A 27,997-nucleotide genomic window follows, 5' to 3' on the forward strand; every position below is an offset into this window, starting at 1 on the left:
AAAAATGAATAGACCGATTAATTTTCTTAATCAGATCACAGAAAATATCATGCATACACCATATGGCCAAAAGTCCTCAGATGGAATAACTAATCCCATAAAGTACAATGGGGTTTCACATACATTTGTATGTTTAGGCATTTAACAATGAAACTATTACATTTTAAACAACGTGTTATGTAAACAATATATAATATAAAAAACATCACGTATATATTTATATACATAAATCATCTATATAATTTTATAAACAACAATATTATCAAGAATTAATTATAATGGGATTTCACTTACTTTTGCATGTTTTGGAACTTTCAAATCATTTTATTTTATATTTATGCTAATATAAATATTACATGAACACACACAATCCTTATAAAATTGTATATGCAGCCTAAAAAAAATGTAATAATTTTATTATTACTGCTATTGCTTTTATTATGAATAATATATTTCCGTGATTGAGAAATACATTTCTGTCAAAAAGATTTTGGTTGACATTTGATATGCCGTAACCATTGGCTGTAACGTTCACGTGACGTCGTCCCTCCCGTCAGCCAATCAGAATCCTGGACTTTTGCCGCTGTTTAGAGCGCCATGTTTCAATGGACAGATACAATATCACTATATTTGCTGTAATATCGCTTTTAGTCCGCATTAAACTCGTTTTACAATCTGATTCTGTAAAGACTGGTCGTTTATTTATCATGCTCGTGTCATTTAAAATCAATATTGAGCTTGTGAGTCACCGAGACACTGTAATGTTCCTCATAAGAGCACTTTATTTCGGATTATTGTGTTAATGTAAGTTAGCACTGCGGCGACTTTTGAAAGACTTTAAAGGTAAGAAGAGACTATTTAATCACAAATTCTGTTTGTATAGTGCTAAATTAAATACATTTCTGCTACGACAGTCCGAATAATGTGTTATGGGTTGCAGAGAAACTATAAATATATAGTATTAACAATGTATTGTGATGCTACATACGCACTAGCATGCAACGTTATACGTTAACGTTATAGGAAAGCAGTTGGTCTCGTCTTTTATGAGTTGGACTGGTTAAATGAAGTGGTTGCTGGTCATTTCCGGTCTCAGGTGTGTCGTGTCTCCTCTCAGGTCAGCAGGATGTCCATTGATTTTGACAGTGCTGCTTTACAGACCCAGCAGGAGGAAGAGGAGTATGATCAGGAAGACTACGCCAGAGAACAAGAGGTATCTGTCCCGTTACTGAACACTGCAGTTATTTCACAGCAATACACAAACACACCCACCAAACTCGCATCTGTCATCAGTAGAGAATGCATACTGCATACAAAAAAAATGTGTGCAAATGTGATCAAATGTTAGCAGGAACATCAAGGGCTGGTTATTCTAATCTAGTAGATTAAAAGGTTTAAATTAGACCTGTCAGTGATAAATGGACTTCCTGTCGAAATTGATTGTTTATGTCATCATTTTGACTTTTCATCTTATAAATGACTTCTGCTGCATCAGAAATCAAATACTTTCCTACTATGTAGTAGTATGCGAAACAAGTACGCCAACAAACACAGTAGTATGTCCGAATACATAGTGTTCGAAAAACAGTAGGTGAAAAGTCCCTGGATGACCTACTACTACATCCGGTGAGTTTCTGAAGAGCACATTCGAAAGACACTTTACTATCCCATGAGGCCACGGGAGAGGATTTGAAAAAAACAAAACAATTATTAGGCTTTAAACAACAAAACAATACAACATGCACTTCGAAGCCATGCAAGCAAAGAACACACACGTAAAAAAAAAAAACATTCCCCCAAAAAATACAAGACCTTTGTATCATTCAACGGGAGAGGATTTATGAATGACAGTGAAGCGGCCGAAACTGACGCTGGTAGGTCACGTGACAGTAACAACATGGCGGATGTAGTGCATCATTCATACTAGCCTTATTGATACTAAATAGAACATACTTTTAACGATCGCTGAGTAAATGTAGTACCTACTCAGACAGCCTGCGATTTCGGATGCAATGTCAGTGTCATAATTTCATAAAAGTTAGTGTCAAACTTTTTATGTCATAATTAAGATTTACAAAATATAACCAGAAATGGACTCCTGTGATTCCATTAATAAACAATGCATCTTTCACTCTGTTCATGTCTGTCTGTACTTCACATGTAAATCATTGATTGCTCATGCTATGCTTCAACTAGTTTTAGTGTTTTCAACTAGTTTCAGTGTTTTCAACTAGTTTCAGTGTTTTCAACTAGTTTCAGTGTTTTCAACTAGTTTCAGTGTTTTCAACTAGTTTCAGTGTTTTCAACTAGTTTCAGTGTTTTCAACTAGTTTCACACTGTGCGATTTTAGATGTGGCCATCTGAGACAAATTTGAAGAATCTTTAAAGATTCCTCTGTTCCTAGGCCAAAATCTGAAGTCTTTGATCGTTAGATTGACATGTTCACCGACGGCCGATTAATGACTGATGCGATCAAATTTTATTGATGACATTCTGCCACTGTCAGAAGATTTTACGCACAGTCCTGCAGTGTGACTTCTACGACAACCGTCGAATTTAAATCACATAGTAGCGCAGATTCTGATGACACAATTAGTGACCGCAACAAACCACCACTTGCTCCACACACACACGTCGTCTTCATTTTTCTTCAGTTTTCTTTTCAAGACAAGCCATTATCAAAATTAGAGATTGTTTTGTTTGCAAGCCACCATTTTAGTGAGAACTGTACGCTCTGACAAGCATCAGTCGTATATATCGTTTATACTTTATCATATGACTCTTTAAGTTGAAGGATCTAAGGGATTTGTGTTTTACTTTAACACACATTTATTTTCTTTGTTTATATTTAATTTGATAATCATTAGTCATTTATGTAGTTGTCAATTTACTTATTTATTCATATTTTATTATTAGATTTACATAATTTATTAATTTTATAATTTAATAATTTTATTATTATTCAATTGTCTTTTTATTTTATTTTATTTTTTACTTATAATTTATTTTCTATTGTTGTTTGAATCGTATGATTGTGTGATTTGAAGGGATGTTTGTCTTCACGAGTAGGAGATTAGAGAGGTTTTTAACGTCACAGGACGATGTTGTGAAGGAGTAATTTTCCATTGTTTTTCTCTTGGATTAATAAGTTATTAACACTTGTTGGAATTGTACTGGTCAAAAGAAGTCAGAGCATTGAGTAGTGTAACAATTAGACGAAGTCTGAGCAGTGAACATTGAAACATCCGAGCATTATCATTGAGACATTCAGTCTGAGGCATTAAAACATACACAACTAAGATTATTCAATGAGCTCTGCTCTTTTTATCATCATCACTTTGTCTCCTGCTCTTCCCTTAGCCTGGCTCCGCCCTCCTACATACTTCCGCTTAATTTTTATTTTCCTTCAGTACTACGTCTGGGATTGCGGTGTATTCTTGGGTTTTCTCCGGTCATTTTTTTACCGGTCCAATGTGGCTGAGAACGATGAGGTTGAGGTCGTGCGCTAGTCGTGACTAAACGTTAGCGATTGGTTATGGCAGATCCAGAGTGGCTCTGGGTAGATCCAATAGTTTTAAACTTCAACAGAGTACCCGCTTACAAGGAAGTTAACGCTTGTCAATGGAGAGAGGCCAGACTCTCTGTACAAATGAAATGTACGAGAGTCTGGTAGCAGGACCAGGTTACTCTTCCCCGTCTTTCTCAGTCAAACTCTCACGCCGATAGAAGACGTATACCTTCTGGGAGGAATTCAGCTTCCAGGGTCGGATCTAATATATCTGATATCTCTGACATGGAGATCCATCTGATCTAACATTTTGGCACGATCTAACGAAGTGAAAAGAATGCTAATTTGTGATTAAAAAAAGAGGTGAGCAGCTGCTGCATTTAAATACACTTCCTATTATACACCATCGGTCAAAAGTTTGGGGTTAGTAAGATTTTTCTTTGTTGAAAGAAATTGATACTCCGCAAGGATGCATTAAATTAATTTGAAGGTGACGGTAAAGACATTTATAATGTTGAAAAATATATATATATATATACACTTTTTTTAATAGATGCTGTTCTTTTGAACTTTCCATTAATAAAAAGAATCCTGAAAAAAATCATCACCTTGATTTCCACAAAAATATGAAGCAGCACAACTGTTTTAAACATTGGTGATAATGAGAAATGTTTCTTGAGCAGCAAATCATCATATTAAAATGAATTACATTATATTCAAATAGCTTCAAAGAGTAATTCACAATATTACTGTTTTAGTGTATTTGTAATCAAATAAATGCAGCCTTGGTGAACTGAAGAGAATCTTACTGACTCAACTTTTGAACAGTACTATTTATATATATATATTAGTACTGTTCAAAATTTGAGATACATATAATGCACATGATTTGCTGCTTGCTATTGTTAGTGGTACATGGTATTTTTAGGGTGGAGACAGTCTCATAATAGACATAAATCTTATTGAACAAATGCCCCTGAACACCATATGATGTCATGAATACATTAGTTTTTGGAAAGCAAACACATTTTTAATTTTTATATCTGCTAAAATGTATTTTGTCAGCTTTTAGAATAGATCTCAAAGCATACAGATATTTTATAGTGTGTCTTCAATGTTGGATACTGTAATGCTAATCGAGTCTGTCTGGATGTTCAGTGCTGTAAGAAATGGAAGAGTTAGATTTAGTGTTTTCTTGTGATTTTTTTTTTTTTGTTTTGTTTCAGCATTAGCAAAAAAATAGGGTCTTACAGCTGACTTTTACTGTAGTCACCCGGCCCACATTTGTTGAATAAGACCCTCTCATAGATATTTATATTAGTAGTTAAATATTCTTCTGTTTTTGGTCACATGCAGTAACCGTGTTTGTTTTTAAAGGGCAGATCTTCTCCAATCAGAAACTGTGTGTGTTCTGACTCGCCTCACAGCTATCAGCTTCATGAATGAACATTGGCTGCCATTGGTGCAAGTGCAATGCAGTCAGGTCAGGTGTGTTTGCTGTGTTTCCACTGCCCTACATACTCAGAGCTCTTAACTTGAGAGATAATGAGAGATTCTGTCTCTGGGTAACCACCAGTTGCTCTGAATGCAAGGGAAAATCGTAGGGACTTTTCATATGGATTAGAATCGGAAATTAATTGTATGGTGAATGGATCCATCGATTTTGATGTGCATCACATGCACTGTCATTTTCCCCGGCTGTTTGTCTTTTTTGTCCATCAGAGGAGGAATGTTTCTGCTCCAGTTAACTGAAGCGTATATTCTGACCCCCACAATGGGCCGACCTCAGCCTGGACAAACGAGGAGTGCTTAGTTCCTCGTTTTCTGCTTTCTTTTCTCATATGACTCACACACTGCTGAAATCCAGCATTGCACACAATACTCCTTCAGTATGTCATTGAGTCCAAGAGCTCCTGCAGTAGCTGTCGTAGGAGTGTAAATGCGGGAAAGTTTTATTTCCGAGGGAACGTTTCAGGATGTGCGAGTCATCCAGCAGGAGTTATGGAGGGTGAGTTTGACTGTTTTATCAAGAGTTGCTGAAAGTTAAGTGTGCTAGGCTCCTTTAAGACGCCTCAGGGCCATGTGTTGGTGTGAGAGTTCAGCGCGTCTGTAACCGGGCGGGTGTGTTTTTTTAAAACTGTTGCTATGGGCCCTGCGCTGAATCGGTTGCTTGCACATGCTTGTTTCATTTCTCATAGTTTCAGCGTGTTTCCCTTTAAACTCAATGTTGTATTGATGTCAGCTGGTTTTAAATACCAAGCAAAGAAAGTTGTCATGGTCAAACTCACAAAGATTTGGATCTCTGATTACTAGCACAGAATGTCTTTTTTTCTGACTTTCACAAATTGTTTTGTTTGAGGAAAAACGTAAAAATATACAGTTATAGTTTAATTTTTATTCATTTAATTTAGTTGATTACTTTGGAATCAACTGTATTCAGCTTTGTTTTACTTCAGATAACAAGGAAATGTACATTTAAGTTGATATTAAAAGGCTATTCCCAACACTCTCTCGAATGGCTCGGCCACTGCAGACAGAGCGCAGTTTATCTTGACCAAACACTGGTAATAACATTGTCATAGGATTATTGATATGTAGCCTATTTGGTTTTAAATAGTAAAATATTGTTAAACGAATAAAGGAAAGTTGTCATATTTTGAGAGAATTTGGGTCTTCACAAAGTTCATTAGGTAAAAGCACATTTAGTTAAAACTAGCCAAGATCCAAAAGCTACTAATAGCAGTAATGTCATACTAACAGTGTTGTGCCTGAACGTGTTCATTGAACGATAGTTCATGAACTCGTTCATATTTTGGGCGAACATGAACTGAACGTACTGTATTACTGCCTGATGAACGTTACCGTGAACTCATTCATTGTGGTGTCGGTAAACGGCATGCTCTCTCAGTTTTACTTCGTTCAATAGGGTGCCAGATTTCTATGGAAAGAAAACCGGCTAAAACACCCCGTAAACTGCCTTAATATGTAGCGGAAAAAATACCCAATCTGGCAACACTGGTCACCAATGTCTACCGACTCTCTTGGTCGATCTCGTTCATCAAAATGAACAAATCTTTTTTTCCCCGAGTCATTTCGTTCATTTAAATGTTATACTATTAGCTGGCAAATTCCCCGAACACATCCACTTACGCAATCTTGATCATATTCTGAATTATTAAATCATTATAATGCAGTCAAAAATCGTTTACAGGGAACATAAATAATTACTTTACCTTCCGAGTCTTTCGTTCATTTGTCGCGTGACAGACGCAATGAATGGATTCATGAACGACTCATCACTAAACTCAAAGCAAAAAGCAGCATGTAGGGGTCGCATGATCATTTAAACGAGTTTTATGACAAGGTCGGTGAGGATGGGAAACATCTGATGCATAGCTTCAGTGTTAAATCTGATCAAATAATCGCTGTGGTTCTATATGGGCTGTGGCAATCATTTTGCAAAATAATAGCTCGCAGCAACATGAAAAAAAAGAACTATCAAAAGTTGAAAGTTGAAAAAATGAAAAGTTCATTTTTGAAACTGTGACCTATGAACTGAACTAGTTCATTTTTTTAAAGTTTGTGAACTGAACTTTGAACTAGTTCATGTAGAAAGTGAACTTTCCCAACACTAATACTAATATCTCCGGTCTGACCTTGGGTTTTCGCATCGACCCGAGAAGACCTTGCGCCTTAACAGTCTGGCAGAGCTGAAAAAGCCTCATGGCTCCGGTTCTGAATGATGGGTTTCTTGTTTTAGCTCCACAAGCTCCTGACTGATCTCCCTGATGATATGCTGGATGACAGTGGTGACTGCTCCTCACCTGAGCTCCACCGCTCCACCTGCAGTCACCCAGAAGACAACAACAGGTACAGTACATGCTTTACTGATAAATCGCCATGGCCGATATGATTATTTCAAATTCTCTGTATCAGCCAATAAATGTTTCTGATTGGCCGATAAGTGTTGGAAGCAGGACTTTTATTTTGTCCCCGCGGCTGAGCGCACAAGACACACAAGAGCTCCCGTTCTCAATCTTCATTAAGTTTACTGTTGTTGTGTAACAGTTCTTATAATTGAAAGTAAAACTGTCGGCATTCAGGAAAACACATTTTAATATATTTAACATTATAATATCTAGTAGTGACACAAACCTCATAAACTTGTCTTCCAGTTCAAATTGTTAGATCGTGTGCGCACCCTGAATATAAACTGAATAACTGATTACTTTTTTACTTACTAAATCCTATATCAACCTCAACCAAGGATAGATATGAAACTGCTCTTTTAATTCTTTCAAAAAAATAATTTAAAATGGTATAAATCATTCTTGAACTGACCAAAGTATTTCAAGGGAGAAGGTTACATTAAAACCTTTTATGTTAAATCCACTCTTGTTTTATAATAATAAAGTACTGAGTACACGGTTGTTTCGAATGTTTTCTTTATTTATTCTTGTTTTTCATTTATATATTTGTTAAACGAATAAGATTATAGAATCAAGAAGTTGCCATCTAAAGTAAAAATCTGTTTATTCTATAGATTTATTTTGAATGATTTCAAATTATTTTTACATTTAGTAAAATAAATATAACTTTAATTGCAGAAATGATGCATGTTATTTACTATCTTTAAATGAAATAAAGCAATGTCATATAGCCCTGTATCGGCTTTATATCTGCCATCAGACAGTCACCCTCCTCTCAAAGATTCAAAAATCGACCTATAATAAAAACGTCTTTATGCAACACTTACCGGTAACTCAAATGGCGGTTTAATAAAACGTACTGTGCATAAATGTATTGGGTTGTCTGTTTGTCTTTCAGACCGCAGCCAGCCTGGAACGTGCCACAATGGGAGCATCCAATACCTTCCCATGAGGAAGTGAGTTCATCAGTTTAATTCTGAGGGGCAAACGCTCATGTAAAACTAAATTACGGCTGGTGCATAAATACACTATATTAAAAAACAAGTTTGTTTTTCTTGCATGTGTTCCAGCAGCACTATGAAGAGCACGATCAAGGCTCTTATCATGAGGACTACAGTTATAGGAGTCACATGTCTCAGACCAACAGTCACCCTCATCACCTCCAGACCGGGACAGAACATTTACCCGCCGGCTGGGACCCGCAGAACGGACAGAACTTCCAGTACGAGAGAGGAGACTATGCACACTCATCCGCAGGCACGGACGAGTCCCACGCCACCGACTTCTCCACTGGGGACGGGCCGGAGCAGGACGAGTACACTCATAACGCTCTTCATCACGGGGCCGTTTACCAGGGAGACGAGGCCCAGAGCCGTGGAGAGAATAATGACATCAGAAATCGCTTTCAGGTGAATGTCTGCAGCCGATCTTTACTTCGTTTATTACAAATTGTTTGCCCATTTAATAATTTTGCACATTTGTTGAAGGTTTTTGATAATGGAGGACCTGTGAACAAACCCACTGACCAGTACAAGGCCAGTTACCACCCACATCAACCACCAAATCAGCCGAAGATGTTCAATCCTCAAGTGAGCAGTCAGATTGGCCACTTTGACCAGCTTCAGAGGGACTTCCTGGACTCAACACAGAGTGAGATAACGTTATACACTACTGGTCAAAAGTTTGGGGTCAGTAAGAGTTAAGGTTTTTGAAAGTAGTCTCTTCTGCTCACCAAGGCTTCATGTATTTGAAGTAAAAACAGTAATATTGTGAAATATTATTACAATTCAAAATAACTGTTTTCTATTTTAAAGTGTAATTTATTCCTGTGATCAAAGCTGTATTTTCAGCATCATTACTCCAGTCTTCAGTGTCACATGATCCTTCAGAAATCATTCTAATATGATGATTTTCTGAATCATGAATAAATAATTAAACATTTCTTATTCTTGTCAATGTTGAAAACTATTTTTGCTGCTTAGTATTTTTGTGGAAACCGTTATAGATTTATTTTTTTCAGGACTCTTTGATGAAGAGAAAGTAACAGCATTTATTTGAAATAGAAATCTTTTGTAACAATGTAATATCTTTACTTTCACCATTGATGAATTAAAAGATTATTATTATTATTTTTAATCTTACTGACCCCAAACTTTTAAACTGTGGTTTAATTAATATAATCTAAAATTAATTGAAAACAGATATTTGTAATGACTATGTTAGCAGTATTTTAGGATACTGAAGTGTGTTGTATGAATGTTGTTCAGATACATCAGAAGGTCAGCAGCTGTCGCAGCTCCAGATCTTAAACCGAGCTCAATCCAGACAGATCGAGGAGCTGGAACAGAAACTGGAGGACTGCAGGAGGAGGATGCGATATCTGGAGCACCAGTTCGCCATCGTCAAAGGTCAGATTTATAAGATTAACGCTGTTTTAAAGGGGTCATGACATGAGAAACCAAATTTGTCTTGATCTTTTGGTATATAAGAGGTCTTTGTACCATTAAAACGTCCTGCAAGTTTCATAGCTTAAGACGTCCTCCCCATTATAAACGAATCATTTATTTAATCAAGCTCTAAATACAGCTCGTTCTGGATCCATGGTAAGAAGTGACGTCACGGTACGAAGTGACGTACCAGCGTTTGCATATGACCGCCTCCAGCAGAAGACAGTTACGCTTAAAGCGCAAGACAACTACGCTCATTTCGTATCGTTGTCGCGCCCGCGCGCCGCGCGCCTCACAAGTGTTCAGTCGACGGACAGCGAGTGGGTCTGTGTACAGGGAAATTACGACGCCGCAGATGTGCTGTTCCTGGCTGTGGACAAACAACATCTTTGAATACGCTGCGAAAGATCCAGTCGTCAGGGAAAAATGGATGCACTTTATTTTTTTCGGACGTCTCAGTCACGGCAGTGTTAGTTTAAACGTTTGTTCTATACATTTTAAGGATGACTGTTTTGAGCTTTGCCAGAAAACTGTTGCTCAAAGATAAGTCTGTGCCGACTATTCTGGGCTCAACATCGACGACGCAAACTGTAAGTAATGTATTTAAAACTTTAAACTACTTTTTAAATACGCTGAAAGATCCAGTCGTCAGGGAAAAATGGATGCACTTTATTTTTTTGCGGACGTCCCAGTCACGGCAGTGTTCTATACATTTAAGGATGACTGTTTTGAGGAAAAAATCCCAATATGATGCTGGCTTTGCCAGAAAACTGTTGCTCAAAGATAAGTCCGTGCCGACTCTTCTGGGCTCAATAACGACGACGCAAACTTACTTTTTACCATGGCTAATATAAACACATTTGTATAAGAGAATCTTGAAAATATGTCGCCTTTCTAGTAGGCCTACATGTGATAGAAAATCAAAAATGTTGCCTTTATCAATGCTGCATCTTCAAAGATGGCCTGTCTGTGCATGCATTTTTGTCCGTGGTACACCCTATCATGTCATTGAAATTAGTTAAATAATGTTAAGCTGTTAGCAAATTAAGCTATAGGATAATTATGCAACAATAATCCGTTTTCAAGTGTCTCGGGTTAATTTTTTTTTATTAATTCAAAATAGTTTCACTTTCCATGTGGACACGAGCTGATCCAGTCTTCGTTGTTGTGGTGATGGTTCATTTTCCTCTGATTCCGGCTCAAACATAATAAGGTTTTATCATTGCAAGAGCCATCGCTTCGCATGCATCACCCGCTACTAAACAGTTGCGCCGAATCCGCAAACGTTCTGGCTGGGGGCGTTAACGTCAGATGCATAGGCACTGACGTTAGCCAATCATAACAGTGGGCGTTAACACTGAACTCTTAAAGGGGAAACACCCCCAAAACAGACTGTTTGAATCAGAGGATGAGAAACAGGGTGGGAAAAGGTCATAAATCACTACATTTTAAAAGTTTTTTGTAAAAAAAACTATAGTAATACTATAATTGCACCTAAGGGAACATAATAATAAAATAAAAAAAACCATGTCATGACCCCTTTAAATTCAGCTCTGAAATGAGCTTCAAAAAGGTATTAGCCCTTATAATGCATAAAAAACTGTATAATATTTGTAATCATGATAATACAGTCATTGTTTTGTTTTTTCTCAATGAAAACTATTTATCTGATGAATAATTTCTCATTAATGAGTGAATGTGAAAACATTTAAAAGTTTTGCATGTGACAATGTTATTACAGCACATACTTTTTAATTACAAAACTTTAGATATTCAAGTTATACACATCTTAATACCAGGTGTAAACCGTGTGGGTCTCATCAGTTTTAATACGGTTTGTTTTCATCAAGATGAGAAGGACGGACTGATGGTGTCACTGAAGGAGTCCAGCGCTCTGGTAGAGGAGGCGAGAGAGAGAGAAGCTCAGCTGCAGGGGAGAATCAGATCTCTGGAGAAACAGATGCAGTCTCTCACAGACCGAGAGCAAGAGGTACGAGCTCATGCACGACACGAGCAAGTCAAAGAAAAATCATGCATCTGGGGCTTGTTAAAATAGTGTAAAACGCTGTGTGAGAACGCTTGTAAGAGAGGAAACGTGTGTGTACACAGAGCGTAAAGCAGCAGCGTGTGGCCGAGGCTGCGATGGACAGCATGAAGCAGCAGATGATGGAGCTGTGTCGATCGGACACTCTCACGCGAACACGTGAGCAGCACGATAGAGACACAGCCGCCATCCGGGAGCAGTCTGAAGCCAGACTGCTCACACTCCAGCAGAAACTAGACGCCCAATCACAGAGTCTGACTGAGCAGGTCAGAGATATGTACATATGAATCATTCACCAGAGGGCAGTGCAGGCCTGTGTTTCTCACACTGTGTGTGTTTCTCAGGCTGAGGCCAGCCAGCGTTTGCTGGATCAGGTCCGGCAGCTGGAGCGTCAGAGGGAAGAGGATCAGGTGGACCGAGCCTCTGTGATCAACACCCTCACACAGCGTCTGGAGGAGAGCCAGCAGCAGTGTGCCAAACTACTCCACACTGGTATGTGGCATCCCGCGTGCTTCTGTTTATGTTTACTGCTGTGATTGCTGGAGTCTCATGGGTAATCGTATGGGCCAGTAATCTCTTTCTCTTGCAGTTAAAACAGTTTAAGTCTTACAGCTAAACTGCAATGACTAAAAAAATACATATTTAAGCAACGATTAAGAATCACTCGAACCTTCACTTTCATTTATTAAACTTACTAGTAGGGGGTTGGGTTTCTTCAAATTGTCTAATTACATACAATTATATTTATTATTATTATTATTATTATTATTACACATGGATTATCACAATTATTAAATAATCCTACATAATTATTATTATTATTTGTTAAGAATAAAGAATCAAATAGAAAATTGTATTACTAATGCTGTTTTCTTTTATTTTAAAATGATAATTTAAGTATATACATAATCTATTTTTCTTTCTTTTACTTTGATATATTTTTCCTGTTACGTTCTCTTAAAAAATATACATATTTGAAAAATCAAGTATGTTTTAAAAACAATTATTATATTTAAAATAAGAACTGTAATTAAAATATATGCATTTTAATATATATTTTAATACATTCTATTATTGATGTTCTTTAATAATAAAAATACGTATGTTTTATTACAATTATTATATTTTAAATTAATATAGTATTATAATGTAAATATATGTTTTATTTTCTTAGATTTCATTTATTTTTTTACTTATGTTCCCTATATTTTTTGAAATATTTTATTATATTGGTGTTGTTGTTTAATTAGTCAAGTATAATATTAGTTTGCAATCATTATATTTTAAAATATTGATTTTAATAAAATATAGAGTTAATTTCTCTCATTTCAAATAAATGTTTTTGGCATTTATTTTTACTGCTTATTTTTAAAGGATCCATATTCTGTACTTTTTCCCTTGAAAAAAAAAAAGTATAAGGTTTCTTGAAGTGAAAACTCTAAACAAATAAACTCTTATTTTGTTTTAAGTAAAGTCAAATCATGTTTTCAGTGTCCACTTAATGAATGCTCTGAGGAAGATTTGTCTCCCATGTGCCGGTTACCATTTTCCCAAAGCATCTTCTTTTCTCTGCAGGCTCTGTACAGGAGATGAGCCAGTTACAGATGAAGCTTCAGCAGACCCAGTCTGCTCGCACCATCAGTGAAGACATCAACAAAACCCTGCAGGTCCGTCAATCCACTGCCGTTTGACAGGATTTCAACTCATGGGAAACTGAAGCTGTCCTTAATACGGCTACAAACAGAGCCTGTGTGTTTCTTCTCTTTACAGGAAGAGTTGACTGAACTGAAGGAGCAGATACATCTCTATGAGTCTGCCATTAAACATGGAGCCCTTTCATTGGCGTCTAATAGAGACTGGGAGAACCATCTGTCTGAGTCCTACATGGACCTGGGGATCAAGAAGCACAAGTGGAGAAATGGACGCATCCACAGGTAACGTTATATTGTACAATAATGATCCAAATTGTGTTGCTGCATTGTATATTGTAAAATCTCATAACCATAACTTTGTTTTCCAGCACACCTCAGATTGCAGAAGCAGGAGACTCCAACCTGCTGAAGGAGGACGTGGTGCGAGAGCTGAGGAGCGAGTTGCAGCGCTGCCTCGGTCACCTGAAGAGCAAGCGCCTGAAGATCTCTGAGCTGCAGGAGGAGCTGCGACGCTCCCAGAGCACAGCAGAGCAGATGCAGACGCAGATAGAGCAGGCCGAGAGGACCGCACGAGACTCTGAGGTCAGACCTACAGCAGATCCACACGTGTGCTCAATCTGCTGTGGTGGATGCTAGACTTACACGTTCTGTGTTTACTACAGGTGAGGGAGAGCAGCTTGGAGAAACACCTGGAAACCCCTCACAGAGACCTCATCAGACTGCAGGAGGAGCGGGAGGTCCTGCAGGAGAGAGTGGAGGTCAGAACACCTTTGGGTCTCGTTGTATCTTCACAAAGTTAGAGGACTTTTCTGTCTGGATCTGTGTTATTGTTAACTAAAATCCTTAAAATAATTTACTGAATATAATAGATGTTATTATAGATAACTTCTATAATACAGATTAACATTTTTAACTTGAACTTAAACTAGAAAATTAGAAATGTTGCCTTAGTTCAAGTATGAGAACCTATTGAAACTGAAATAAAAAAATAAATGTAATGTTTTGTATTAATGAATGTAAATAATAAAGTCAAAATAAAAGTCAAATAGAAAAGAAAAAAAACATTTATTATCAAATAAATGAAGAAATCAAATAAATAAATCTCTAAACGTGTAGATAAAATGTTTAAAATAATCAAAAACTTTCACCTTGATATAAAGAAAAAAATCACGACACAAACTAACTGAAAATGTAAATACTCAGTTCAGCAACAAATCAATATAAATGCATAAATATATTTTGGCCTTTTGTCATTTATTGAAAAAAGTGTTGTTTTCATTAAGTAAAACTATTAAAATAATTTTTGTTAATTGAAATAAAGCCAAAATAAACTTTAAAAAACATAAATGAAAATTAGAAAGGTTGCCTTGGAGTTTGTTGAAGTACTGACATTATTAAAACCAAAACTGAAATTTAAAAAGAAATTAAAGCTGAAAAAAAAATGACGAAAGCACATAGCAAAATTACTTAAAATAAAACTAAAACTTAAAATAAAATTTAAATAAAATCTAATTATTAATATTAATAAGTATTATGCTAGTTTAAAAAATAATACTATAATAACACTGGTCTTGATCTAACTGTTCTTAAAGAAGTCATTATTTAATTAGCTAGTTGTTGGACGTCCTGAGTGATCTCTGTTGTGAACTGCAGGCTCTGGAGAAGAGGAATCAGGATCTGAAGCAGAGTGAAGAGAAGGTGAAGGCCGCCAACTCTGAGCTCTGCACCAAGATGAGAGAGATGATCCAGGAGCTGGACCAGGAGAAACAGGAAGCAGCAGAGAGGTCGCATACTCATTCGTTTCGCTAAGACCTTAATCAAGTGAGCGTTAACTTGACGCTAGCGCACCGTCTGTGGAGCTTCATGTCTGAAATGCTCTGTGTGTGCAGGTATGAGCGGACTCAGCAGCAGTACAGGGATGATGTGGTGCATCGTGTCCGTGAGGAGCTCATGCAAGAGCACACGGCTCACATAGAGCAACTCGCCAGCCAGCATCTGCAGCACATCCAACAGCTCCAGTACTTCACCTTTAACCTATTACTTCATTATGGATTACAATACATCCGCTGACTTTCAGTAACCCCGGATCCTTCCACAGGTCAAAGCTGGCTGATCTCAGTCAGGAGGTGTTAGCTGTGCAGGAATGCTACATTTCTGTTTGCAAAGAGAAGGACAAGCTGGAGGAAAAGCTGCAAAACATGCTTGAAGAAGAGAAGAGATTGAAAGACATCGAGGTAAGCACTAGATGCTGAATATGTATGTATATTAGGTTGTTTATTTATATAAGTTTAATTCATTGATTGTTTTATTTAATTTTGTTTTATAATTCTTTTTGTATTTTAATTAACTTTTTCAATTCATTTTAAATTAAATGTGTTCATTTGTTTAATTGAATTTACATTTGTTAGTTTATTTGAGTTATTTGTTATTCATTTATTTAATCATTTATTTAAATTTTTTATGTAATTATTTGAATAATTATAATAATTCTTTATTTAATTTTTGATTTCATTATTATTTTTTTTAAATTATTTACTATTTTATTATTATCATTTTCTTTTTTTTTAGACAGTCTGTTTCTGTCTAACTGGGTGGACCAGACTCTCTTCTGAGAGCCAAAAGTCAGTCTGTGTGAGACGTTAATATTTGATCATGTTTGCTGGTGTTGTAGTTAAAGAGGCGAGAGGAGAGTGCGCGTGCTCTGGAGACACTGAGGTCTGACCTGGAGTGTCAGCATCAGGAGGACGTGTCTCGGCTCGAAGCCCAGTGCAGGACACACACACAGGCTGAGATTGAGCTGCAGGTCAGAGAGCAGCTGGAAGCGGCCAGGAAGAGCTGGCAGCAGGAGCAGGAGGCGGTGAGTGATGATGGGCGGTTTACGTCACTGCTCTTTCATGCTCTGTGCCAAGCCAGCATGATCTTACTCAATACCACTGTTGTGTAGGGCTGTCACTTTTGTGAAAAAATCCTTTTCGATTTTCGAGACATAAGTGTTCATTGAATCGATTTTCCATGTCTAAAGACGTTTCCATTTTCAACGCCAAATATAGGCCAATCCACGGACAACTAACAGGCATTAGGACGAACGTAAAGAGTTGAGACGCACAATATTTCTGATGATTTATTGGCATGAAATTTCGTGTACAATTACAAACAGGAGTGTAACATTCTCGAAAAGCAGAGTGGACTGCCATAACATCAATGAAAAACATTACTGCAGGCTTTAACATGGCTGTTTTCACGATTAGAAATGTCAAACAAATTTCACCTACGTAGCCTGTAGCCCGAGTCTGTAAGCTATCTGTAGCCTATGCTTGAAATTTTCTAAATACTGGCGACACCTTATGCAGAAGTAGGCTATAATTTGCTGTTATGTGTGTTTATCAGAACCTGCAGTTGCTGTGTGATGCGCGTTCGCTGCGGGCGTATTGTGACGAGCTGGACGCGCTCTGAGAGAAAGCGCCTTTCAGACAGGGCACGGCACTCGCGGCGCTATGAGACGCATTCATTTCAATGGCTTGCGAGACATTCTGTTTTGTGAAAGCAGCTCTTTTGTTTTTACCTCCAAAACACACCAACAATTGGTCAGATCTATGCCATTGGACTGTGCGGTTCGATGGCTGAGTCATTCAATAGGCTACAGATAGCGCGAGACTTTTTGTTGCTGGGTCGACCAAGCGGTGCGTACGCCGCGGTCAAAGTTCAATCGCGCAAATCGCGTTGTATCTGAAGCGCAACGCTGAACCCAGCGCCCCGCATTCTGCGTCCTGAAAGCCGTTATAATCGATTCCCTATTTTCATTTTCGAAACTTGTGTTGGTTAGTCCGATCGATTGTGCTATCGATTTTCGAACAAAAAGTGACAGCCCTACTGTTGTGCCAGATGGAGGTCAAATGCTCTTATATTTTCTCTGTTTGTCTACGTGTTTGCTTTGTTTCTTTTGTCTTTTATTTAATCTGTCTCTTTGTCTGTGTTTGTCTGTGTTTGTGTTAGTTGGAGAAGTCCTGGGCTCAGAGGTTACAGGAAGCTGAGGAAGAGGTCCGGAAGGCCAGGGAGTCAGACACCCGTGAGGGAGCGTGTCAGACCGGCTCGGGTCAGCTGATTTCAGCGGAGGACCTGGAGGTCCGGCTCAGAGCTCAGAGAGAGAGCCTGCAGCAGGAGGCCTCGTCCGCCCAGGCCAGAGCCGTGGAGGAAGCAGTTCGACACGCTGAGAGAGAGCTGCAGCAGAAGCACACTGATGACATAGCACTCCAGGTGTGACGGATTTACACATCTTAACATTATACACTACCATTTACACAGGGCTGGGCATTATGGCCAAAAAAATTATCACAATAAAATGTTTCATATCAGTCAATATCGATAATCATCAAGATAAATGTCAAATCTTTATTTCATTCAAGTTTAAAGGCAGATTTTTTACTCATGAGTGAAAGTTGCAGAAATGTGTGTTTTTTGGTTTTAAACTACTCTTTATTGTTAGAACATGTACATGACCATCTCTGTCTTGCCAAACAGAGGAACATTTTACAAATCTGAGGTAGATTATTCAAAATATATTTAAATTCTTTACACTTTTTCAATCTTTTTTTTCTTAATAAAATGAATATCTTAAAGGGATACTTCACCCAAAAATTAAAATTCTGTCAGTAATTACTCACCCTCATGTTGTTCCAACCCCGTAAGACTTCCGTTCATCTTCGGAACACAAATTAAGATATTTTTGATGAAATGTGAGAGCTGTCTCACTCCTCCATAGGCTTCTTAAGGGATTGAAACTTGCCGGCCCAGAAAGTTATTAAAGACATCGTTAAAATAGTCCAAGTGACTACAGTGGCTCAACCATATGTTTATCAAGCGACGAGAATACTTTTTGTGCGAGAAAAACAAACAAAACGACTTTATTCCACTTTTCACTAAATTCTCTGTGGGCCTGAGTGTGTTTACGTAGTATAACTGCGCACGTAGGCTCACTATTGGCTGACGCTGGTCAAGTGTGTGATGCGTGTGACGCGCCCACGCAGAATATAATGAATAGTGGAATAAAGTTGTTAGTTTTTTTTTTTTTTTTGTATTCTCAAAGTATTCTCGTCGCTTTCTGGGCAAGTTTCAATCCCTTAAGAAGCCTATGGAGGAGTGAGACAGCTCTCAAATTTCATCAAAAATATCTTAATTTGTGTTCCGAAGATGAACGAAAGTCTTACGGGGTTGGAACAACATGAGGGTGAGTAATTACTGACAGAACTTTCATTTTTGGGTGAACTATCCCTTTAATAGAAAAATTAATTTCTTAGTTTCTGCATGTCCTAACAGGTGACATTGTTTCAAGTCATGAAAGAGGTTTGTGTTGTATCTTTGGCACAGTTTGCAGTGCAGGCTGCAATATTAATTATATTACATGTTTTGTCTCTTAGAAATGCACATTTGATAGTAGCTTGTGTTGACCGTAGCAGTAACTTGAGTTGGGAGGATTTATGTTCATTAACAAAAACAGTAACTTCTGGAAAGGTTGTAACAACCGAATTTGTTTAGGGTAAATTTTAAATATTGTAACTGTTTGAGTTTTATTAGAATTAACCATTGGTCTTCCATAGTATGTAACTACCAAATGTAACTATATGGTTTTTCTATGGTATTTGTATGCCTTTTGGTGCATAAACATTATCAAACCTTTATCATATTATTGAGGAAAATTGTAAGGCTGGGTGATAAAATGATAATGATAATTATCACAATATATTTACATGCATAATATTGTGAAAATTTTCATTATCGTTTTATCACCCAGCCTTACAATTACATATATTATATTTTTTTAATTATCTAGTTCATCATGACCCATGCCTACAGATTATTAACCCTATAAAGCCCCCTGTATCATATTTGATACAAAAATGTCTATGGCCTCTAAATTATCAACATGATCAAAACTTTGCATAGTATTTCTTCTACACGGTCCTTCTGTCGTCCGATTGATGGTTTATAATTTTTTTACAAGTAAATGGCCTTTTATTATAATTCTACAAACGTCCCCCTTCAGGTTGTGGTACACCAGTCTTTACTGATTTTTATAAAGTAAACATAGAAACTTTTATATTGTTTGTAATATTTCAAGATGAACACTTACTGGACTGAAGCAACTTAGGTTTAGGTTTACTTGATTATCCATGCATATAAAAAAAAAAAATGCTTTTTTTATTTTATGTAAGATCTCTTTGATTTACATTACAAGCTATCAGAATTTCATCTTTGCCATATAAATATCAGCATCTGCTCCAAATTGCATGTTTTTGCTCCATTTGGGCCTCTGAATTAAATCGAGGTGTTTTTCCTCCATATTCTCACTGTAACATACAAGCCATAAAAGTTTGATGTATCAAAAACACATGTAAGCTTTCGTTTAGATCTTATCTAATGGTTCAATAAACTGTTTCATATTTCTATGTCAGGCTTTACAGGGTTAAAAATAATTTCTGCCATTTCTTAGGTGGAAGGTGCAATATCAAGGGCCCGTTCTCGTTGGCTCCAGGACTTGAACTCCCTCCCAGAGTACAAAAGCAGCCTGCAGACAGAGCAGGATGAATGGGAGCGACTACAACAGCAGCATGTCCAGGAACAGGTATTTGTTGTAGTGACTGTTCAAAAATGATTTCTTCATATGTAATTTCGGAGTTGCTCAACACTCTCCTCCTAATCCAAGGTGTCTTCAGCCGTCAAGGCGGTGGAGGAAAGGTGGCAGGACACACTCCGCACCAGATGCACCGAGCTGGAGCAGTGTAACAGGAGAAACCAGGAGCTCCAGGAGGAAGTGCTTGCCCTCTGCACCCGCCTGGAGCGCTCATGCCAGGGCCAGGCCGCCCTCATCAAAGCAGAGCTGGCTGCAGCCCGAGACGTTTGGATGGAGGATAAGCAGGAGGAGATGTCCCGCCTCAGGGCGCAGCTCCAGAGAGAGCCGAACCTGGAGCAAACTGACTCCGAGCTACAGGAAACACTCAGGGAAAAGGAGCGGGAGTGGAGGGCTCAACAAGAGATCAGGTTCATAATAAGCTTCATAATTTGCTTATATATGTATGTGTGTATTTCAGTTTATATAATATTTATATACTGTTGGTATGGTATTTATTGGTCGTATTCATATTTTTAGGTTTCGTTTAAATTTTAGTGTAAGTTTTAATCTATTAGTTTTGTTTGCCATTTTTTTTATTTTACTTTTTTAATATTTATATTTAGTTTAATTTAGCTTCTATTTATGTATTTTGTCCATTTTTTATTTATTTTTATGTTTCAGTTGAAGTACTTCTTATTTCAACATTTCTAAACTAAAAGTTTTCTTGAGTGTGTTTTCATTTAATATTTTATTTCAACTTTATTTATTTACCAATTCATTTTAGTTAACAATAAAAACACATATAAATAGTATAATAAAGATTAAATATTTTATGTCATATTTTAATAATCAAAGTCTATATATGTTTAAAAAAAAATCTTAAACATTGCTGTTCAATTATATTACAATACTTTTTAGCTGCTTAATTTTTAAGTACATTTATATAACATGTAATTCAATTGAGCAGCAATATTTAGTATTTTAATGTACATATTGTGTAGGGCTATGTAAACACATTTTTATTTCTATAGTAATTAAATGATCGTGATATACACGAATGTAAGCGCAAATGTAGACTGTTACTGCTTTTTTATAAAATAATTTTAATCAATCGAAGCACAATATTGGAGCATAAAAGGGATCAAACCCATTGACTTCTGAACACAAACCTTCTAAACTTCTGAGCTTCTGAATATAGGCTGTGTTTTAAAGGACTGTTGTTTTGCAGACTTCAGGAGGAGAGGCAGCGGATGCTGGAGGAGGTGCTCGAGGATCTGAAGGAGGGAGTGAAGAGGAGAGGCAGTCCAGATGAACACAATCTCAGCAGTGTGCCAGGAACCGTTCGGTCCAGTGTCTGGGAGATCTGCAGAGAATCACTCACTCAAGCCGTCAACCAAGCCAAGCAGGAGTGCAAGAAGGTATGTCTCATTACACTATTCAGAAAAGCTAAAAAGTTGCCTGTTCTTTATTATACGCACCCCAGAGAAACACAAGAAATATTTTATTTCTCTAACACCTCAGAGCAGCGAAGACAAGCTGAGATGTGTGCTGAAGGAAAGCCAGGAGCGTCACGAGGCAGAGATCGGTAAGGCCCTCCGTACACACACCTCACAAACTGCTGGAATCAGTACCCCTTCCCTCCTCACCGGTTCCTCGCCCTGCAGCAGGTCTAACGGCCCAGAGGAAGCAGGGGGAATGCACCGAGCCTCTGGCCAAACTCCAGAAGAAGAATCGAGAGCTCCAGAGACATCTAGAAAAGGCCTGTCGCCAGCTCCAGAAGACCGTTCGAGAGCACAAAAGCACCCTGCAGAAGATGAAAGGTGCTGCTCACTGCGAGATTCTCAATGTTAGAAACCATGGGGACACATTTTGAGATATCAGTAAATTAATCGGGTTTAGTCAATTAATCATGTATTATTTGTTATAAATTATAATATAATGTAAAATAATGATGAAAAATAAGTTATTAATTAAAAAGCCATAAATCACTGAAACGGTCAGTTATAAAGTGTCTAAAATCACACATTTAAAAAAATAGATATTTTTGTGCTTGGGTTCCTATAGTCATGAAAAATGTGAAAAAGTAAAACAATTCAAAGAAAAATTTATTGTTTAAATGTGTGGGAACCGTGATGTGCGTCCCAATTACATTCTTGAGGGAAAAAATTGCTCAATGGTTCGCGAAATGTCTTTTTGCCGTCATTTACATTTAATCACTTGGCAGACGCTTTTATCCAAAGCGATTTACAAATGAGGATATTATAGTCAGACTAATAAAATGCCAACAATATGTAAATGCTGTGACAAGTCCCAGTTAGTCTAGCCAAACACTATAGATTTACAAAGACGGTTCACTCCTATTACTAATTAATGGGAGAAACTGCTACGCTCAATACGCCACTTAAGTGTTGTCACTTAAGTTTAAATTAAGTTTAATTTGTTGTCTAATATTTGTTTTATTTTATTTCAACTTTATTTCAGTCAACAAAATTATTTTATTGTTTTCTCTCTACTGTCTGTATCCTCAGTAAGTGGAAGAGGGACAAAAAATGTATACAGATCATGTTTAGAGTTTTTTTTTTTTTTTTTTATTGCTTTTAATTTCTCAGCTAATTTATTTGATTGACAAAATCAGGGGTTCAAATACATTTGGCATTGATAAATGCCAAAAAATAATAATAATTATACACAGGTAAAAAGAATACAAGAGATGAGAAATTATAATGATTGATAAATGATAGATTAATACACAAAGGGAAAACAACATTTACAAAAACAAATCAATACAAAAATAAACCCAAAGGAAAAGGGACGTGATCGACGCCAGAGTAAAAAAAAAAAAAAAAAAACCAAGACTAACTTCTAACCTAGTGTGTCTAATCAAAAACTCTTAAGTGTTAGACAGTGTATGTCATGTGACGTCTTACTTGTTCACTTTCTCTGGTATATGGAGAAATAATCGCCATCAGAATGACTACAAAAATAACAAAGTTTGGATGAGGTGCAAGATGACGAGCGAAAACGATACATGTAAACACTGTCACAATAATAACAAGCACTAGCAAATGTTAAATTGACCTTGTTTGCATTCGCTGTTGCTCGTTTAGTCAAAGACTACTAGCATGCGTTCATTCTGGCGTGCTATTTAAACTTGATTGGCAGCAGGAGCAGTGATGTCACGCAGGTTAATGATGATTGACAGCTGCTCAGATCAATAGGGGTGAGCCTAAGAGAATGACAGGGAGCGAAGGAGGAAAATATTCAGGCACACCCACAGGGACGTAACATGATTAATGATTGGCACAAATGGACCCTCATAAGAAGCAAATGGCATGTGGGAGAATATATATATATTTTTTTTATTGTTGTTTTTCATGTCAAATCAGATGAGCACGAGGCAGCCCTGCAGAAGGACCAGCAGGCTCATCTCAAAGCCCTTGAAGAACTGAAGCAAACCTCAAATGCAGAAGCACATTCAAGGTTTGTAAACACTTCAAGTTTGTTTGTTTTCTTTCATAAGAGCAGCAGCGGGTCTTAGACACTAATAACAGTCTTCATCAATGTTTCAGCGGTTCAGTCAGCCAGCAGAATCTTCAAGCGGGACTTGAGGAAATGAAGGAGCAATACATGAAAGCAGTGGAGAAAATCAGAGGTGAGTGCAAGGCCTCTATACAGATGTTTTACTGTAATTTACTGTTCTTCAATAAGACCAGTGTTGGGGAATAACTACATTTTGAAGTACTGTAGCAACGCAACTAAATGTTTAAAATGGTCTTGATTTTACAGTAATAGATATGTTTGGATAAATTATTTATTTTAAGTTATTTTTACACGCTTGAGTTGTTTGAATGTAGTTACCTACACCCTATCAAACTTGTAGAGTAGCTAACTACTTAAAGGTTGTGTAGGTAAGAATTGTCTAAAGAACTTTTTTTCAAATTGGCTTAAACTGCCTATATACCAATACATAATTAAAATGTAAGTACTTTGAAAAAGAGAGTATAAAAATTGAGTGACTGTAGTGTATTTAATCTTCAAAAAACACAGCTCATTAATTCCTACCGGGACGAAACAAGTGATTGGCTTGTGCGACTGTCACTCTCCGTTGCCATGACTACCGCCGCTATTATTGGCTCTGCCCACGTGCGCGCAGTCGCGCACCCGTTTTTAGGTGGGAGTGAATGGAATTAATGAGCTGTGTTTATTGAAGATTAAATACACTAGAGTCACTCAGTTTTTTATAATCTCTATTTCAGAGTACTTGCATTTTAATTATGTATTGGTATATAAAGACAGTTTAAACAAATTTGAATAAAAGTTTTTTTAGACAATTCTGACCTACCCTACCTTTTAAAGGGCTTGTCTGCAGTTTAACTACTTTGAAACCGAAGCTAACAGTTAATAAAGTAGCTCCCTTAACTCGTATTTTTTACGTTTTTTGTAGGCGACATGCTGCGCTACCTGCAGGACAGTAAAGAGCGGGCGGCAGAGCTGATTAGGACTGAGGTCCAGAGGGAAAGGCAGGACACGGCCCGACGGATGCGCAGGTACTACCTCACCTGCCTGCAGGAGCTGCTGGACGATGGAGGCCAGGCCGCGGGGTATGGAGACACACAGATGATCTCCTCTCTCTTACTCTTGCTCTACTTTGCTCTTCATTCTGCACTTTTTCTTTCTCCAGAGCAGAGAAGAAAATCATAAATGCTGCTAGCAAACTGGCCGCCATGGCCAAAGTCCTCGAGACCCCGGTGGCCAAACGCAAGCTTGCAAGAACACAGAACTCTCAAGGTATGCTTTCAACTCTGTAAAAGGTGATGTGTGCAGCTTCTGTGACACTAGTGGCACCTTGCGGAATTACAACAATAAAGCATATCACAAATGCAGCTCTTACAGGTGCTTCTGAAGGCACGTCTCAACAGGTCTCTACATTCAATAAAAGGCCCAACATATGAGGAATACTTTTAGCTGTGTTGCTATGAGTAAGCAACTGAGTAAGCTAAACACTGTCTAGAACGAACGTGAGTCTTACTTATAATAAACCTTTGTCATTTGAACATTTGTCTTTCTGAACGTGTGCATGATAATGCCGTTTTGAAACGTCCATTGTAGCGCGTTGCGTCGCAATGCCCTGTTCGCTTTGACGTGTTCATGGCCTGCGTAATCTTTGAAGGTCTAAATGCTGTGAGTTTTGGTACCAGGGTGCGTTTTTTGAATAGCCTAATAATAAATTAATTCCCAGCGATCGTCATATATTATTTTTGCTTGAAATGCCCATCCCTACAAAATACGAAATGTCTTAATCAGACAACAGACCAGCACCATAGCATAATAAAAATAAATAAATTAAAAATACATTTAAGTAAATAATAAATAAAGGAATAAAAGAGGCTCGATTAGTAGCTTCTATAGCATTATATTATATTATTATACAAGCATGTAGTCGGCAGGTGTTGTTGCTGTTACGTGACTAAGCAGTGTCTGACTAGTCGACACGTGGGGTGATGACATCATGGTTTCATAAAATATACGGATTGGCTGTACACACGAAACGCTAGCGTGTCGTTTTCAGATTTATCCACTCTGGGACCCGGTTTCAAAAAATAGCGGTTTCAGTCTCTCAAAACGCCGGATCCGTCTGGACGAAACGCCAATACGACACAAAATGTGTACGTATACAGCTAAACGCGTCTCCGTGTGGACAGGGCATTAGATTCACGCTGAAAACAAACGCTGCCACTCAGTCTTTTTGCCACTCAGTCTTTTTGCCACTCAGTGGGCGTAACCGCAGTCACTCCGGCCGACGGTGACTACACACGCATGCCATCTATAGGTTGAAAGAGATTGACAGATCTGAGCGGACCACTCTCAATGTTTTGATGTTGCCTGGGAGGCTTAATTATTACACTATACCATTACAGTATACCAATCACAGGGGAGATAAACCTGTGAATGGTAGACTAATAATCAATGAACAACAAACTGGTTCAAGAGAATGTATTTTAACAAAAAAATCTTCATTATTCCTTCATTATTAGCATGATATGGCACTTTTACCGTACTTTTATACTGTGATTTGATTTTTGCTTAGGTGGATCAGACAAAACAGACATTGGCTCTCCTGCTAAAGTGCTGGGTGCTGCGTTACACAGAGCTGAAGCCCACAAGGATGGTAAGGACAATCGGATTCATCAGATCTACTGCCTAACGGACACAAATTATACATCCATGACGGCTAAACAGACAGCTAAAGGCTTTGAACCAGATTCCCTGAAGTCTGCAGTGATCTGTGGATCTAAAGACCCTCTTACGGTTGGTCAGGTAACTCAGAAACACACACACTTTCAGGATAGTGTTTTTCACAGCGATGTCAGGACCCCTAATATCACACTGAGAAAGCAGAGCAGGGACATGTTCATGGAGGGCTTTGAGTCCGGAAGAGCAGAACCATCAGCCGGTCAATCATTCCTGATTGAAGAAGCGCCAGTTCGGGATGATGGACAGAGCGACTGGAGTTTAACCAGTAACGGCTCCAACTTTATGAACAACATTCACCTGACGTCCTCCTATCCTGAGCCTGGGAAGCCTTTCTCATTGAACGGCCCGTCCTCGCGCGGTTTGGACTTTGGAAGCTCCATCGGTGATAACTCTGATGTTACGATATACAAGGAGATTGTTCAATCTCCATCTTACTCTAAACCCAGCGTGTGTGTGGACAGAAGAACAAATAAACACAGAGAGCCAATCCCTGGATCTGAGGGACTTGGTGTCTGGAAAACGCGTCCAAAGAGCTTATTTTCAGAGTTGAAAGTGCGTCAGCAGGACAGTGGGTTCGACAGCCCGTTGGCACTGCTTCAGGAATGACATTTCGATTTGTTTGTGCCTGTGCACAATTCTTTGTATGTAAAAGAGTTGCAGCCTCAGTTAACCTTGTGCAATGTGTTTTTTACTTGTTTGAGCCAAATGTCTTTTGTACTCGTCTTAGTATTTGTACTGTCAGTGCGTGATTTTTGTTACCTTTTAACTTAATAAAACAACCTAGTTTTACATTAATTAAACTGTTTCTTTCCGTTCTTATCTTCTTTCACACAGAGTAAACAAACCATCATAAAACACAAGGCACAAAGTGACAGTTTATAGTGATTTTTATGTTCCTGACGTTTATAGTGATTTTATAGTGATTTATTACGTTTATAGTGATTTTTATTTATCCTTACGGATGTTTTTTTTCCTTAGTCTGTGCCTTTAATCAAAGTCCAGTGCCAGATAAGATGAAGAGGTCAAAGATGAAATAGAGCGCATATTGTGAAACGTCATCTGGGTCGTTCTGTGAAATGATTAGTTAGCCTTTTTTGCTTAGATGAGGTAATTATTTTTTGTTAGATTTTAAATATTAGACAAGTATCAAATATTCACACTGACGTATACACTCTACTATAACTCGTATTAAATATCACGCAAATTATGTATTTAAATGTTAAGAAATTGTTCATTAACATTACCTCTAAATACATTTTGTGTGTGTGTGTGTCTACATACTTTATTTAAGGTGCCCTGTAATTATTTACTATAGTAAGTAACGTGTAATAATGAATGTTATAGTGCTACCAAGTATTTCTTTAAAATCATCACCTCATCGGAATATAATTTATAGAAAAGTTCATTACTTTAAATTAGGAGAAATGTGGTAGTAACATTAGACGCATTAGAAATTGATTATTTGAATTATTCACAATTATTTACAATATACACTGGCATAAACACCATATCACTATCATATTTAATATCTTTCAAATAATGTATTTGTGTTAAT

At 37.6% G+C, this 27,997-nt stretch overlaps 1 protein-coding gene across 2 annotated transcripts; it reads left to right on the forward strand.

Moving 5' to 3' along the window:
- Positions 1 to 579: 579 nt before the first annotated feature.
- cep152 (centrosomal protein 152) lies at positions 580 to 27,239 on the forward strand. Of its 2 annotated transcripts, none has more exons than XM_079603688.1 (29): positions 580 to 843; positions 1,118 to 1,213; positions 7,269 to 7,378; positions 8,336 to 8,393; positions 8,508 to 8,846; positions 8,925 to 9,087; positions 9,705 to 9,845; positions 11,735 to 11,874; positions 11,994 to 12,194; positions 12,273 to 12,420; positions 13,504 to 13,595; positions 13,699 to 13,862; positions 13,949 to 14,162; positions 14,243 to 14,338; positions 15,234 to 15,364; positions 15,470 to 15,598; positions 15,679 to 15,814; positions 16,252 to 16,437; positions 17,574 to 17,834; positions 20,068 to 20,199; positions 20,281 to 20,615; positions 21,416 to 21,605; positions 21,709 to 21,772; positions 21,852 to 22,007; positions 23,574 to 23,667; positions 23,757 to 23,839; positions 24,632 to 24,788; positions 24,869 to 24,975; positions 26,276 to 27,239. In XM_079603688.1, exons 2-29 carry the CDS (start codon positions 1,127 to 1,129, stop codon positions 27,046 to 27,048), a joined length of 4,887 nt encoding a protein of 1,628 aa, XP_079459814.1. In that variant the 5' UTR covers positions 580 to 843; positions 1,118 to 1,126; the 3' UTR covers positions 27,049 to 27,239. The 2 variants fall into 2 exon arrangements, with proteins under 2 accessions (XP_079459814.1, XP_079459815.1); XM_079603689.1 differs by having other exon boundaries at positions 590 to 843; positions 8,511 to 8,846.
- Positions 27,240 to 27,997: the final 758 nt, after the last annotated feature.

Source organism: Phoxinus phoxinus (genome assembly GCF_949152265.1).
Source record: "Phoxinus phoxinus genome assembly, chromosome: 25".
Taxonomy (NCBI): domain Eukaryota; kingdom Metazoa; phylum Chordata; class Actinopteri; order Cypriniformes; family Leuciscidae; genus Phoxinus; species Phoxinus phoxinus.